General features: G+C 36.8%; 1 protein-coding gene across 1 annotated transcript in view; it reads left to right on the top strand.

Annotated features, from left to right (window-relative positions):
- Positions 1-520: 520 nt before the first annotated feature.
- The window catches only part of WDR26 (WD repeat domain 26), a 24,495-nt gene continuing 10,879 nt past the window's right edge, over positions 521-14,136 (top strand). Inside the window, 7 exon segments of the mRNA XM_010023251.1 lie at positions 521-564; positions 813-912; positions 1,029-1,085; positions 7,546-7,682; positions 8,272-8,369; positions 9,198-9,354; positions 11,184-11,241. Coding sequence (XP_010021553.1) covers positions 521-564; positions 813-912; positions 1,029-1,085; positions 7,546-7,682; positions 8,272-8,369; positions 9,198-9,354; positions 11,184-11,241 — 651 coding nt within the window.

Genomic DNA, 14,136 nt, shown 5'->3' on the forward strand with positions numbered 1-14,136 from the left:
TCTTCCTTAAAATCAGAATAGGAAAAATAATTTCCCAGTGGAGTAGGGGATGTCTAAGATTTTAATCACAACACTCACTTTGTGAGTAAAGCTAAAGCCAGCACGTCATAATTTTGGAAGGAGGCTAGAGAAGCCCTCTAAAGTCTTCACGTAGCTACCACAAAAGAAGTCTCCAAAACACTGTGGAATGGGTCAATAATAAAGAACTTAGCACATAAAATAAATTGCCTCTGACACAAGAGGCAAGTTTACAGCAGCAGACAACTCGTGACTGTTCGTAGACGACACCACAGTAAATAAGCTATTTTTAGTGTAAAAGGGGGAGGGCTATAGGTTCATGACTTTGTTTTATTTTATTTTAAGGAGCCAGTCTTTTAATACGTGGTGGAGAAGGAAAAGTTAGACCTATTACAGATGTAGTAGCATTCTGCGTTCTTTTATGGGGGGCTGGAGGGAAGGAGGGAGGGAGGCAGGGGGTAGTACAGTGTAGCTAACAGGTTTCTAGTCTTAATCTTCCTTCATGAAGTTTATCTTCTGTGCAGGGATGGCTGTTTTTGGTGGCTGGTAAGTCACATACTTTATGGTACTTCAGCGAAGCTTTCAAGCTCATTGACATCTTGCTTTAGATATAGGTAGCCGTTTACATGTCTCAGGCAACTGAGGTAGTCTTTTTGGATAAGCATCTGGATCTGGTCATAGTATTCTTACTTTATTAAAGCTGCTTTTAAATATGGTTAACTGTTGTCATAGCAGGCGGTATATTTGTGAGGGTAAAACTGGTCAGGTTTTTTTACACTGTATCTCTCCTGCAGCCAGACTGTTGATCTCCTCATGCAAGAGTCAGGATGTCGTTTAGAACATCCTTCTGCTACCAAATTCCGCAATCATGTCATGGAAGGAGAATGGGATAAGGTAACGTAGGGCTTATAGGACTGTATTAACCACTGTTTAAATTTATAGTATCTGTGAGAGAATTCAAAATCCACCTTCCTTATATACTTTTTTCTTTCTTATGCCGATTTCTGCAGGCTGAGAACGACCTGAATGAACTTAAGGCCTTAGTGCATTCTCCGCATGCAATTGTGGTAAGAGGCACACTTGAACTCTTTCAGAGCTGTATAGTTGGACTAATTGTAGTGGTGTAATCTTTCGCTATGGAGTTGGTTGTCCGTAGCTCTTGTTTTCTTTTTTTTTTTTTTGTTGACTTGAAGCAGCTTGCATGCTATCTCAAATGTCATACTAATCTGAACTTTTTAATTCGTTTTTAGAATGTGAGATAGGAAGCCCAAAAGCATCGAGGCTAATATTTGGTGTACTGAATGTTTAAACTTTGTTAAATGTACTTAGCTGATAAAATATCCTGTAACGGCCCTAAAGTAGGTGAGTTTCTGCAGAAACTGCCTATCTTGAATACTAATTTCAAACTTGAAATACTTCTCACAATCTCTTTCTTTGAGGGGGTTAGGTTTTCTTGAGGGAAGTTTAGAAATGAAATGCAGTAACACCAATAGAGTTGGCATTGTAATAGCACGTTACAAGAAGATAGAGGCTGCTATAGAACATGAGCAATACTGTTGCTTTTCCAGATGGCTTCTGAAGAGCAAATACATTTGTAGTGCTGTTTCGGATTTTATTTAGTTTTTCTTTGTCTGGCTTTTTTTAAGTTGACCCTAGATATGAAAGAATAGTAGGTCCTGTGACTTGATTACAACATGTGGTGGTACAGTTTCAGTTACTTTGAGCCAAGTGTGTCTTGGTTTGATTTTTCTATCTAGAGATGGAAGTCTTTACTTAGAATCATAGAATGGTTAGGGTTAGCTCTTCAAATGGCTTGCTCTGTTGTGTTTAAACGTTTATTTTAACAAAACGAAGTTAGAACAACTATGGTCACTTCGGAAGAAAGCAGTAGCAAGGCTTTTTGAAGTGTGTGTAACTGTAAACAATGAAGGATCAGCTGATGGCTGCTTAGCTCTAATTCTAGCTGATTCATTTGTTGTCAAGACAATTTCCTGTCTTGTGGGGGAGGGAGAGAAAGAGAGAACAGGAAGTGAAGTAGGAAAAACAGATGTTTAACACAACATCAGAGGGTACTTGACAGAAGTTTACGTTCTGTTCTATTAGTTTGGTCAAAGCTTAGCGCCTCTTATTTAGACTAGTACTTCACTTCCTCTTTTCTCTGAGACTTGATATAGGTAAGATTTACTGATCAAGTAGATTAGAATGTTGCATGCAGCTTTCAGTAGTTTCTGGAGTCTGAAAGCATGAAACCACTGTATGTGAATATGAATGGTCATTTGAAGCAGATTGTCTTATGTTTCTAACTTCTGAAGTTATGAAGTTTCTCTGTAGTATTAAACTGTTTTACATGTCTGGGAGTTGAGGTTTAACTGAGCATTGTACTTCTTGGAGAACGTAATTTGAGGAAAAAGGGGACATTTTCCTTTTGTTGTTTTGGAGGGCTCTGAAAACCTGCTGTTCTCAAATGCTGATGTCTAACTGTTTGAACAAAACTTAGTGGAATAAAAATACTTGGTTTAAACTGAACTTTACCTGAACTGAATATTAACTATTTTCTCTTCAAAGTTATTCTCATTTATATAAGCTTCATATAATTTAAAACAGATAACAGTATTAAATGTCTTTACGTGTGTGTTAGTAAGGCAATACTGATCTGCAAAGATAAGTTGAGCTCATGTGTGCTTTATAATGTGCACACTGTCTTCACCTCTCTCCCCGCCCATTTTTGTACATGGTTGAGATTATAGGTGGGTATTAGTAAAGTCAGCACCTGCAAAACTAATGAAAGATCATTACAGGTGAGGAGGGATGCTTTGTCCTCTGTAGGTAATCCTCAGTGCAATAAAGTCAGAGCTAACAAAGATGATAAATGTTCTGGTTAGGTAAAGTCCAAATGATATGCTGCTGCAGGTAACTTTAAATAATGGAAAATTAGATTTTGTGTTTCCTGACTCTTGACTTGTGACTCATAGTGTATGACTAGATGTTTCAAAAATGTGTGCATACAAGAAGAATGGGTACCTAAAGTTTAGATGACACACAGTATTTAAAGTAGGGTGTGTGTGTGTGTGGTTGGTGGTTTGCTTTTGGTTTGTGGTTTGTTGTTTGTTTGTGTTTTGGTTTTGTTGTGTTTCTTTCTTTCTTTTTTTTCCCCTTATAGTTAATATGACCTGGAGAAAATAACCAGGGTATATAACTGCTTTTGAAATGTCTGATCAGTGAATGAGATACATATGTATTTTGAAAATTCTACTCCTGTTTTAATTTCCTTATTTCTACAAAGCGTTGTAAGTTCTGCAGGTGAAAAATACTGCACATGAAATGGCTGGTCTCAATTTGTAAACTTTTGATGCTGTGTGTTGATATGTTGGGGGGGGTGTGGGGTAGCAGTCTGCTATTTCTATTTGTGTCAGCACAACTGAGTGCTGTATAGTATGTGATTAGTCATGTTTACTTTTCCAGCATGTAAGATACAGCTGTTTTGAGACAATCTGTAGGAAAATGTTATAGTTGATTCAAGCATGTTATTTTTTTCTTTGAGTAACACTTAGAAAATACAAGTTTCAAACCAGCCCGAGGTTGTGCTTGCTTTAGGGTTACTGAAGCATATTACAGTATATATGTTGGGTAACTAATTGAACCTAGGAAGAAATCTGGAGATGATTCCTCTATAGTCATCTAGAATAATACTTTTAAATTGTCCTCTTTTTGTTTTCATTTACTTTAGTGGTGCTTTCACCCAGTCCTGGAGGTATGCAGCCTGCAGCAGGCAATACAACAAAAAAAGTGATCTATATCTTGTTTGAGCAAGTGCTCCACCTGCCTATATGGTGCTCCTCTTGCTAACAGTGTTAAGGGCAGGGAGTTAATTACTCTTTAAGTGACAGGTTTTGGTATGGTTGAAGCCTTGTTAAATTTTATAGGCCAGAATATTTTCTGCTCTTTATGTATTAAATCTTACATACAAGTTTTGGATGGCTTTTAAGTGCTTGATAGTCTTGTAAAACACTGATTAAAAAGTAATAAAAGACTACAAAGTAATGAAAATTGGGGTCTTAGTTCTGCGGTCTATCAGCAGGATGCTACTGTGTTGAGTTTGTCTTGAAACATCAGCTGATAATTTCAGCATGTCTCTTGGTTACCCTCTTCGTTTCAAAGAAGAGTTCTTTCAGCAGTGTTTACTTATTTATTTTGAACTCTGAGTACAGTAATAAAACTGCTGTGGAGCTTGTTAAGATATGCAGGTCAAAAATAATACCAAAATCTAATTCTAAAGTTAGGTTGTTATGCGTTTACTCTTTAAACTTCTGAAGATTTGCTGCTCTAACTAGTGATCAAAATGACCCAGTTTCTTAATTGTGATAGAATACTTGTCCTATTATTTTCACAGATGTGTTGCTGAGGATTTTACCTTCAGTTATTTAGAGCTGGTGAACCATGGTGCAGGCAAAACTTTGTAGAATTTAAGATTTTACAAGGGCTTTGCTGCTAACAGTTAGGACAGTGGAGTAAAGTGCTAACCATTCATGTTAGTAATTGAAGACTATAGTTTGAAGATATCAAAATGGTAATAGTACATACATTAAAACAAAAATCCCCCCGTGTAAATCTATCAACTCTTAGTTTTGTCCAGGAACATCAGAGGTTCAACTTGTACTTAAATAATAGCTTCTAGAAACAACAAATACACTTTATTCTCATACTCTCTGTACAGTGGAAAGAAACTCTTGTACTGGACTCTTCTGTGGGTTCTACAGTATGAAGAATCTTTACTGTTAGCTAAGCAATGGTGGTGACTGGATTTAACTTGTTCAGTAGTAAAGCGTGTTACAATGTTGAATTTCCATTGCAAACACTGAGATGACAACAAGAAGTCCCAGACACTTCTGTTACATTGTATATGGTATAATTTGGATTACTGTGATTTTTACTTTCCTTCTTTGGAAGGCAGCTAAAGAATATGGAGCATGAGTAAGTTTTTCTTGTGGGTGTATTGTGTCAGATTAGTTTTATGCTTGTTCTATTATACTTAAATAGCGGCATTTGTGCTTTTACTTCACAGTTGCTAATACTGTAAACAGTCCTCTTCTAGAAGAGTTGTTTTGGCTCTAGAAGAGGTGATGTATTCAAAATGGTGTTGTCTACCATGAGAAAGTGGGATTGGAAGTAGTTAGCAGTACTTTTAGTAGAGATTATAAGTAGTTGGGAGAAAACTAAAACAAAATTCAGTTGTTCAGTGAAATCTGTCAGCAAAGTCAATAGTTGCACAAAAATAAGTAGTAGGAGGCCTTAAGTGTCCTGATACAAAAAGTGGCTTGAAATAGGATGTCACTGGAGTGTGGCTTTTGCCTTAAGGAGGCTCTGTTTGTGCCATTGCTTGCATATGCTGTAAGGCCATCACAATAGTTTATAAAATCAATTTAATTTCCCTATCCACACTTTACTGTGGTCTGTATCTTTTGCTTAGATAAGTTACAATTTAAAACTTATATTTTAGTCTAATTTTCCATTATGTTAACAGTAGACTCCTGCACAAAGTATACAGTACTATGTTGTTCTGGAGGCTTTTATATTCCTAATACGCCAGTCACACATGGCACTAATGACTTTTCTTCGAAATCATGTTTTCTAATGCAAAACTGAAGTTGTACCTCTTTGGGTAACTTGGCAACATGCTAAGTCCTAAAAGCAGGGAGGGACAAAGAGTAATAAGATCCAGATACAGCTGCCACATTTAAGGGAAAGATTATATAAATTTGATACGTATTATATGCAGTGAATTGAGAAGGAAGAGTTGGAGACATTATAGTTTTTATTACAAATTGGAGGTATCAGACTATTTTTTCATCATCAGTGTGAAGTGGCTGAAAGAAGTGAAATATGGTATGTGAGCATCTCTATGCATACTTGTGAGCACATGCATAGTTTGAAGACGAAGCTCCTATCCCTCCTGCTGGTAGTGTATAAGCAAACAGCATGAGGCCTGCTGGCCTACTGCATGAAACCAACCACGGAGGCCATAAATGATTGGGATATCTTTCTTTTGGTTTTCTGCATGTCAGAACACCAAAAAATATTGTCTTGCCTGGAAAAACTGTACAGCAATGGTCTAACAATTCCAAATTCACATGAACGAAAGAGCTGGATAGGGAATGTAATATGGGTTTGCCCATCACACGCAGGACAGTGGAGTACTACAGACATGTTTGAACATAAATCATCTTTACTCTGTAATGTTTTATGCTTCACAAAGCTGTGTGGTAAGTTGATAGCACTGTATGTGGAAACGTTATTCTTTCTAAGAACAGAACATCTCTGGAAGCTAAAGCTGCTTTATGTTTAAACTTTGGGTTTTGCATATAGTAGACCTTAAACTTTCATGTAAGCTTTAGTACGATAGGAGTATCTTAAACTTCCTGATTATCCCTCTACTTAGGGAGGCTAACAGTGTGTTGGAAACTAAGTAAACATTGACCAAATATGAGCATGAAAATAGCGAGGTGCCTAAGCAAAGGAAGCAGGACACTGAACTTCTGGTGAATTCGTTGGAAAAACACATGTAACTTGCTACATTAACCTTCATTCTGTTTCTCACTGATATGTCTTAAGAATGTACATTTTCTTCTTTAACTTAGTGAGTCTTGTGGACCAGAAATGTCTTTTCTCTCTGATAACTGCTAGCAGTAAAGAAGGTGTGCAAACACAGGGTAGTTGGTTTCATCCAGAAATAACCAAACTGTGTTTGTACAAAATCAGTATTAGAAACTCCTAATTTTAATACAGTAAATGAGTGTATGATTTTCTTCTTTTATCCACAAACATTAGCAAGCTTGATTTAATTTTTTTTTTTTTTTTTTAAAGAAAACAACCAAAAAGCTGTTCAAGATGAAAGGAACACTATGAAATAGCAGTGATTAATTCTGAGAAGTAATTCCTAAATATAGGAAACTATTTTTATTTTCCTGTAATCCTGAAAACAACACCAAGGAAAACAACTTGACATGGAACTACAAAACCAAACCTCAGGCAGTGTCAGTTTGTTACTGCTGTATGTTATGCAGCTACGCAAACAGTCCATGTCAGCTCCCTATGTAAGCAGTATGAGAACATGTCGAGTTGGCCTTTTGTGTTCTGTGCTGTCATGCAGTCTTAAATATGTGATTAGCTGCTTTTGGGTGCTTCTCTTGATAGAGTGTAATATTGGGAAGCCTGTCTAATTCAGGGTTTGAAGATTGGTGACTGAAAAGGGAATCAGTATGAAAATGAGACAAGGGGAAGGGGGGGATCTGAGAAATGAGGCAGGAAGATGCTTGGAGCCCCATAAGGCAGGAAGGGAATTCATGGATAACTTCATTACTAGAATGTTACTGAAAACCCAACAAAAAGAAATTGAGTAATGAAACATTACATATAGCTGCATTTCTGAAGGGCATAGTAGAATGGTTTCTACTGTTCTGTTTAGGCTCAAACGTTTTCTGAAACTTCAGTCAACCTTTTTCCCCTGACTGCTGCTTTCTGTCATGTCAGAGGATGAAGTTTTTGCTGCTGCAGCAGAAGTACCTGGAATACCTGGAGGACGGCAAGGTCCTGGAGGCACTTCAAGTTCTGCGCTGTGAACTGACACCTCTGAAATATAACACAGAACGCATTCATGTCCTCAGTGGGTAAGTGTTTGGACTTTGAGAATTCTCTTAGTGGAAGCTTCTAAGGAATTCTATAGCTTTTGATACCTGGCATCGTAAGGACTCGGAACTGTATCAAAGCTGTTAACCCTGTTGATTAATAAGCTATAATGAGATACGCTAAAGTGGTGAGTAAAGAAGACTATTCAGTAGACAATGTTCTGTTTCAAATGCTTGAAAACAACCTGATTATGACTTACTTTTATAGTACTAGAACGCAAATTAATACACATGTATGTATGGTGACCTGAGCTTGAGAATTACTAGCCTGTTACCTTATAATTGAATAAGTAGGTGAATATAGTCTGGTTTGTTCTTGCCTGATAATAAGACATTTCTACCTTTCCTAAAATCTGTGTTTTGCTTTCTCTTTTTATTACCAATTTGTAGATGTTTGTTCTGAAGATGATGCATGTTTGTGTGGATTAGTTCCCTGCCTTTTTTCCTATCAGTCTCAAGCTTAACTCACCTGTTTCCTAGCTCATTAAGAATGTTATGATATGTATCATGCTTAAAATAATGGTTCCAGAAAGACTTGGTCTGTTGGTGTGTGTGCGCTTTTTTTAAACAGGTATCTGATGTGTAGCCATGCAGAAGACTTACGTGCAAAAGCAGAGTGGGAAGGGAAAGGAACAGCTTCCAGATCTAAACTTTTGGACAAACTCCAGAGTAAGATGTTCAAGTGTTTAGAATTTATTCCCACTTCTGTAAATCCAGTGCATCTTACATGACATAATCCCAGGGAATTGACTTAAACTGCACTTGCTGGTTGCTGGTTTTGTATTACTTGGTTGATGGGGATGCTTTTAGGTGCGTCTACCCTTTGGTCTTCTGTATCTAACCTTTCACTGCCTCTGATAAACTATTTGTAATAGGAGCTCTTATTTCTTAGCTCTGCTGCATGCAGCAATAGTGTAACTTGGTGATCATATGTGTGGGTTTGGGGGATGGGGAGAGGGAGTGTTTTATAAACGTCAGCTATACTGAGAGGCTGAAACTGTGTGATGATAGTGGGAACACTAGTGATACTGTTAAGGGTTGATAGTTATCTCAGACTTTGCTATGAATTATGGTTTCTCCTCTCTCTTTCTTGTGGCTCTTGTAATACTATGTGTCAGAGTTGTAAAACTCATGGTATTCTTTATTTTGACAGTGTTAATAGAGAATTTCTTGAATGAACACAGCTGATACCGTTGTCTTATAATTTTACAGATTTTGTTAAATACTAGGATTTGAGTTAGCTTGTGTAAATGGTGCTTGTTGGCCAGGACAACATATACTGTAACTCTGCTTTCCACAAGTTCATGCTCCTCATTCCAGATGTATAGCTGTAAATTCGACAAGCTGTGTGTACTCTTCTCCTGTAGCTTTTAAGCTTTATTTACTGACTTCTCTGCCAAAAACACGCAAATCAAAATATGCTCTTATGTGTAACTTGGTTTTGATCTATCTTTTTTGTTCTTTTTTTTTTGACCCCCCCCAATAACTCTTTTAAAGCATACCTACCCCCGTCAGTGATGCTTCCTCCAAGACGTTTACAGAACCTGCTACGTCAAGCTGTGGAACTACAACGGGACCGATGCCTATATCACAATACAAAACTAGATAGCAATCTAGATTCTGTCTCGCTGCTAATAGATCATGTTTGTAGTAGGTAAGAAACCCTTGTGACTTTTAAGATGGGCAAAAATATCTTTTCTTTGTCTTGTAATAATCTAATTGTACATACTGTTAGAAGAAACATGAAAACTATTCTGAGTTGGTTTAACGAGAGTTGACCGGATAAAGACCATTCTCATTAAACGAGTAGTAGCAGGGAGTAGAGAAGGTGTCTGTAAGAGACTTTGGTAGCTGAATATGGGGTAATAGGGTCAGATAGATGCTTTAAAATTTCAATCAAATGGGTATGAATAGAAATATATTCTATGCTAATCCTTGGACACTTGTTTCTTTTAATTTTGGACAGCCAGTCTGTTCATTCATCAACATCATTGCTGTGTTTCTTTGGTTTGGGTTGGTTGGTTTGTTTTTTTTCCCCCCACTGGAGAATCAGTAGTATGTTACTTACCCAGACTCTGTCTTCAAGTTTACTGTGATGCAGAAAGCCTACTGAACAGAGTGGAAATGGGCAGTAGACATTTTTTGGTTTAGAATCATAAAATAGGGTTGGAAAGGACCTTAAGATCATCTAGTTCCGACCCCCCTGCCGTGGTGAGGGACACCAATATATAATACATGTAATATATAATATGAATGATAAAAAGAACTGTTTTCTCACATCTGTATGGTAGTAAGAATTGAATGTCTCTTATACCTGCATATTAGCTTTTAGGACTCTCTGGATAGCTTTTTTTAACAAAACCAGTGTTTTAACAAAACTGCTTCTGAATCTTCAAGATGCCATAGTCTAGTCGACATGAAGCAGGAAGATGCTTGTTTTTAACAAATGGCTGACTGCAGCGATTCTTTTTTTTCCTCATCCTGCAGAACTCTACTAAGGAAATAAAACCTCAGTGCAGGTTTTATGGAAAGCTGCTGTGCTTGGTGTGATAATGGAATGAGAGCTAGGCCATCTAAAAAAATAAGGGCTGTAAGCAATAGCCTTATGTGTGTTCGTGTAACAGAATAAACTTAGGCTTACAGGGGAATTCTTTTCATGTTAAGATTAGCTCATCTGAAGAAATTCATTAAGTTCTGATAAACTTTCTTATAGAAACTTTCTGAACTGAGCTGCTTTGACTTACATTTTTAGGTTACTTGGAATCTGTTTTTAAAGATGCAGAGTACCATAGTACTTTGCTGTAGCCATCTTAAAATTTTAAAATCAGTATATTGGGTGCTTCATGTATTCAAGTATTGTTTTTAGACTATTATCTAGCTTGCAATTTTACTACATCACATTGTTTCAGCAGTGTTGTCTGTGTGTGTACAGACATTTGACTGTTCCCCATTTTAAGAGCTATCGGAAATGATCAAATACTGGAATTGTGGCTTCTCTGCTTCAGAAGGGAGTCTTAAAATCAGATGAATGAAAAGAGGTTTCATTTTAGTCTTTATGCAAGTCTATAAATAACTTTGGATATTCTGTCGGGGGTTTGATGTGATCAATCAAACCCCAAAGAGCTTTCAAGCCATCAGTAAAGAGCATAGTTTACTAAAGTCAAACTAGGTAGAGCTAGATATAAAAGATACTGTATGTTACAAATCTGGAATTGAATTTCACCCATCTGAATCTTGCTGTCATAAAAGTTTGTCCATAGTTTGGGTGGTTTTGTTTGGTTTTTTTCTGGTTGGGTTGGTTTTTTTTTTCACCTAATGTGGTACTTGATAAGCTTGTGTATTTGGTGTGTATACAGACATAGATATTTACAACTATTTTAATTTAAAAAAAAAACCCCACAAACCAAAAAGAAGCCCAACCTACTTCAAAATTAAGGCTTCCAATCTGTCCTCAACTCATCCTATTGTACCTACCTATTGCAGGGGTCTGAGATCAGTATGTGGTGCGCTGTACGTGCTGCCATGCTTGGGCATAATGAGGTGAGTTAAAGACAGTGGAAGCCAAATTTTGATTAAACTGACAGAAGTAACAGTAGTCTAATAGCTTAGACAATTTAGGTTCTGTACTACTTTAATGATAGAACACTGACAACTTTCCCTTTTTAGTTGAAACTAATCTGCTTTGGACTTCTGGCAGTATTTTGATCAAGCATGCTTGAATTGCACTAATAGGTACAATTTTTAACTAAAATTGATTCACTTTGTAAGAGTGGGGAGATAAAAAAGTGAGAAACTGATGGGAGTGAAGGTGAGGAATTTCATCTTATTGTGTCTGAGACTTTGATAATAGGGAATTGATGCTCTTGGGGATAGTTTTTGGTTTTAACAGCCTTCAGCCTAGTTGGGGGTTTAGTTTGGTCCTGTAGTGTTGTTCCTCCTTCCTGTCCTGTCCCCACTGAATTCCTTTGTCTTGCTTTCACATAAATAAACTTTAGGCTTTGTTTACAAGCAAACAGTGAAGCCCAAATGAATGGTGAATGCCTCTGCTTTCTGGGTACTAGCTTAATGTAGCATTTCTGAAAAAGAACTGTTGTGGAAGTTGAGGAATACATCTTCCACTGTATGTACAGGGAATAAAAACCTACCTGGTTATTTATTTAGAATTTTGGACTTATGTAAATACAAAACCAGATAACTTTATTAGATACTTTATTTCAGTATGTGAACAACATGATTTGAGTGTGTTGTGCCTGAAGAGAACAATTTGGTATGAAACACTTCAAAAAAGAACAAAAGAAAAACCTTCGAGCTACAATAATCTCTAATTACCCAAGCCAGAAACTGTTGGATAACGGGTTTTGGTTTCTTGTTTTGAGACTGCTGCTATTTTCTTCTCGGAATTTAATTTTCCTTCTGGGTTATTTAATGTGTGCTTTGCTATCTGTGAGGTCAAACTTGCTGGGTTGTGTTTCATTAGTTAGGTGAAGAGCACTCGAATCTGACTGGATTGTGAATAGCATAATTCAATGTTGGGATGTGTCTGCAGCAGCTGTATCAACTGTGCATTGTTACACTTTTTGGGAACCTAAAGGTCATCTTACTGCTTGCTTTTTGTATCTACGGAACCTTGGCTGCTTTTCTTAAGCTTTAGAATACAAGAGCTATTGTTCTGTAGAGTATTCTTTCAAATTAAATATGCTGAAAAGGCTTTCCTGGGACACAGTGTGGCCCTTGGTACTATGTGTGAGTTATGGATAAAGACTTTTTCACCTTCTAGAGCAAACTGCTGCTCTGAGGAAAAAACATTAATGTACTACAATATGACTAAATAATAATGGAACACTCCTCCTGTAGGTGCACATACCTGTGTGAGGGACGTAGGCAAGGCCTTTAGACTTCCAGGAAAACAGTGTCTTCTTTTGTGAGTGGGGCCTTTTACCTTGGGCTCAGTGTTGTTCCAGTGGCAACTAGACAGCTCCTGGTCAGCTTAAAGCAGAAGCAGAACAGGCTTGTCTTTCCCTATAAATGAGTAAGTAGACATAGCCAAGGAAGCCAGCTACAGATATCTGTATATACATTTTGCTTATCGTTCTCTACCATAAGACAGGAAATGAGGGACTGTGTGGTTGCTTAGTGCTGCTTGATAGCCTTTAAGCATGGACTGGGAAGCATCTTCTAATACAAGAGAACGGACTGAAAGGATATAGATACTGTATTAAGCAGAATTTTTTCTAGCTTCTGGTAATTAGTAATTTTTCAGGTGTCTGTCAGTCTGGCTACCACCAAATTGTCCTTTTGATCACAAATGTAAAGGAAGTAAGGTTTTTGGGTTTTACGTTGGTATTTTGTTTGGTCTGTTAGGGAGGATTTTTTAGGTCAGTTTATCTCCAGTGGTAAGTACAACTGTACATTGACAGAAACTCAGGGTTACATTAGTGCTGTTGTGTTGCTCTGTTGTACTGGGCACCATAAAAACTCAATGTAAGACTAAACCGCTTCAAAATCTCTGCAGTTCAAGTGTATCCAAACAATGAATTTGTAGTTAGTGCAGTAGTACTTAATCAAAGCAGTCATTTGCTGTAAAAGCCTACATTTATTTCATCTTATCTCTCACATGCTTATACAGTAGGCAAACTATAAATACTCAATTTCTTACCCAACTTAGTATTTTGACTGTTAGCTTTTTCTCAGTGTGTAGCTAGAATACTAAATATAAGCTCTAGAGGAATGTTTGATGCTTTTTCAGTAGTTTATCACATCATATTTTTCAATAAACACTTTTACAAAACAATGTAGTTTTACCAGATGTAGATTTTGTGAAGGAAAACTGTTGGAGTTGAAAGCTTACAATGGTATCGTCTTAGTTATGCTTAGATACTGTATGTGGTAATCTGCAAAGAAAGTGGAAAATGGCACAAAATGGAGATAAAGAAACATTAACTTACTGCAAGATCATGTTCAAGAAAAAGAAATAAGAATGTGTTTACTCAACTTTTGTGTAAGAATCACTTCTAAAAATTCGGCAAAACATAGCCAAGTGAGTTAGATACTTACTAAAGCCTTGCATTTAAATAAAACATTGCATGTGAAGTTCAAAGAGGAACCAGTAATTTCTATACATCATACAGTAATAATAAGCTGTTACATTCCTAATGAGGTCAGTTTTATTCCAAGTTATATGAAAGCATAACAAATTATGTGAGTAGAATAAGAATAGTACTTATAAGAATAGAATCAGTTATCACTTGGTGGTGTGGGCTTTTTTACCAGATAAGACACTTCATTCTGTACTTAATTGAAGCAGCTGTTAATAGAGTCATTTTTTAAGTTGTCTGGTCTTGCATTTTAGTAAGCTTATGTTTTAGTTTTTACTAGCTTGATTTAAAAAAAATCTTTTACTGCTTTCTTACTAATCTGCAACTTCATCCCACTCTTT

The sequence above is a fragment of the Nestor notabilis genome, unplaced genomic scaffold (assembly GCF_000696875.1).
Source record: "Nestor notabilis isolate BGI_N333 unplaced genomic scaffold, ASM69687v1 scaffold16971, whole genome shotgun sequence".
Lineage (NCBI taxonomy): Eukaryota > Metazoa > Chordata > Aves > Psittaciformes > Psittacidae > Nestor > Nestor notabilis.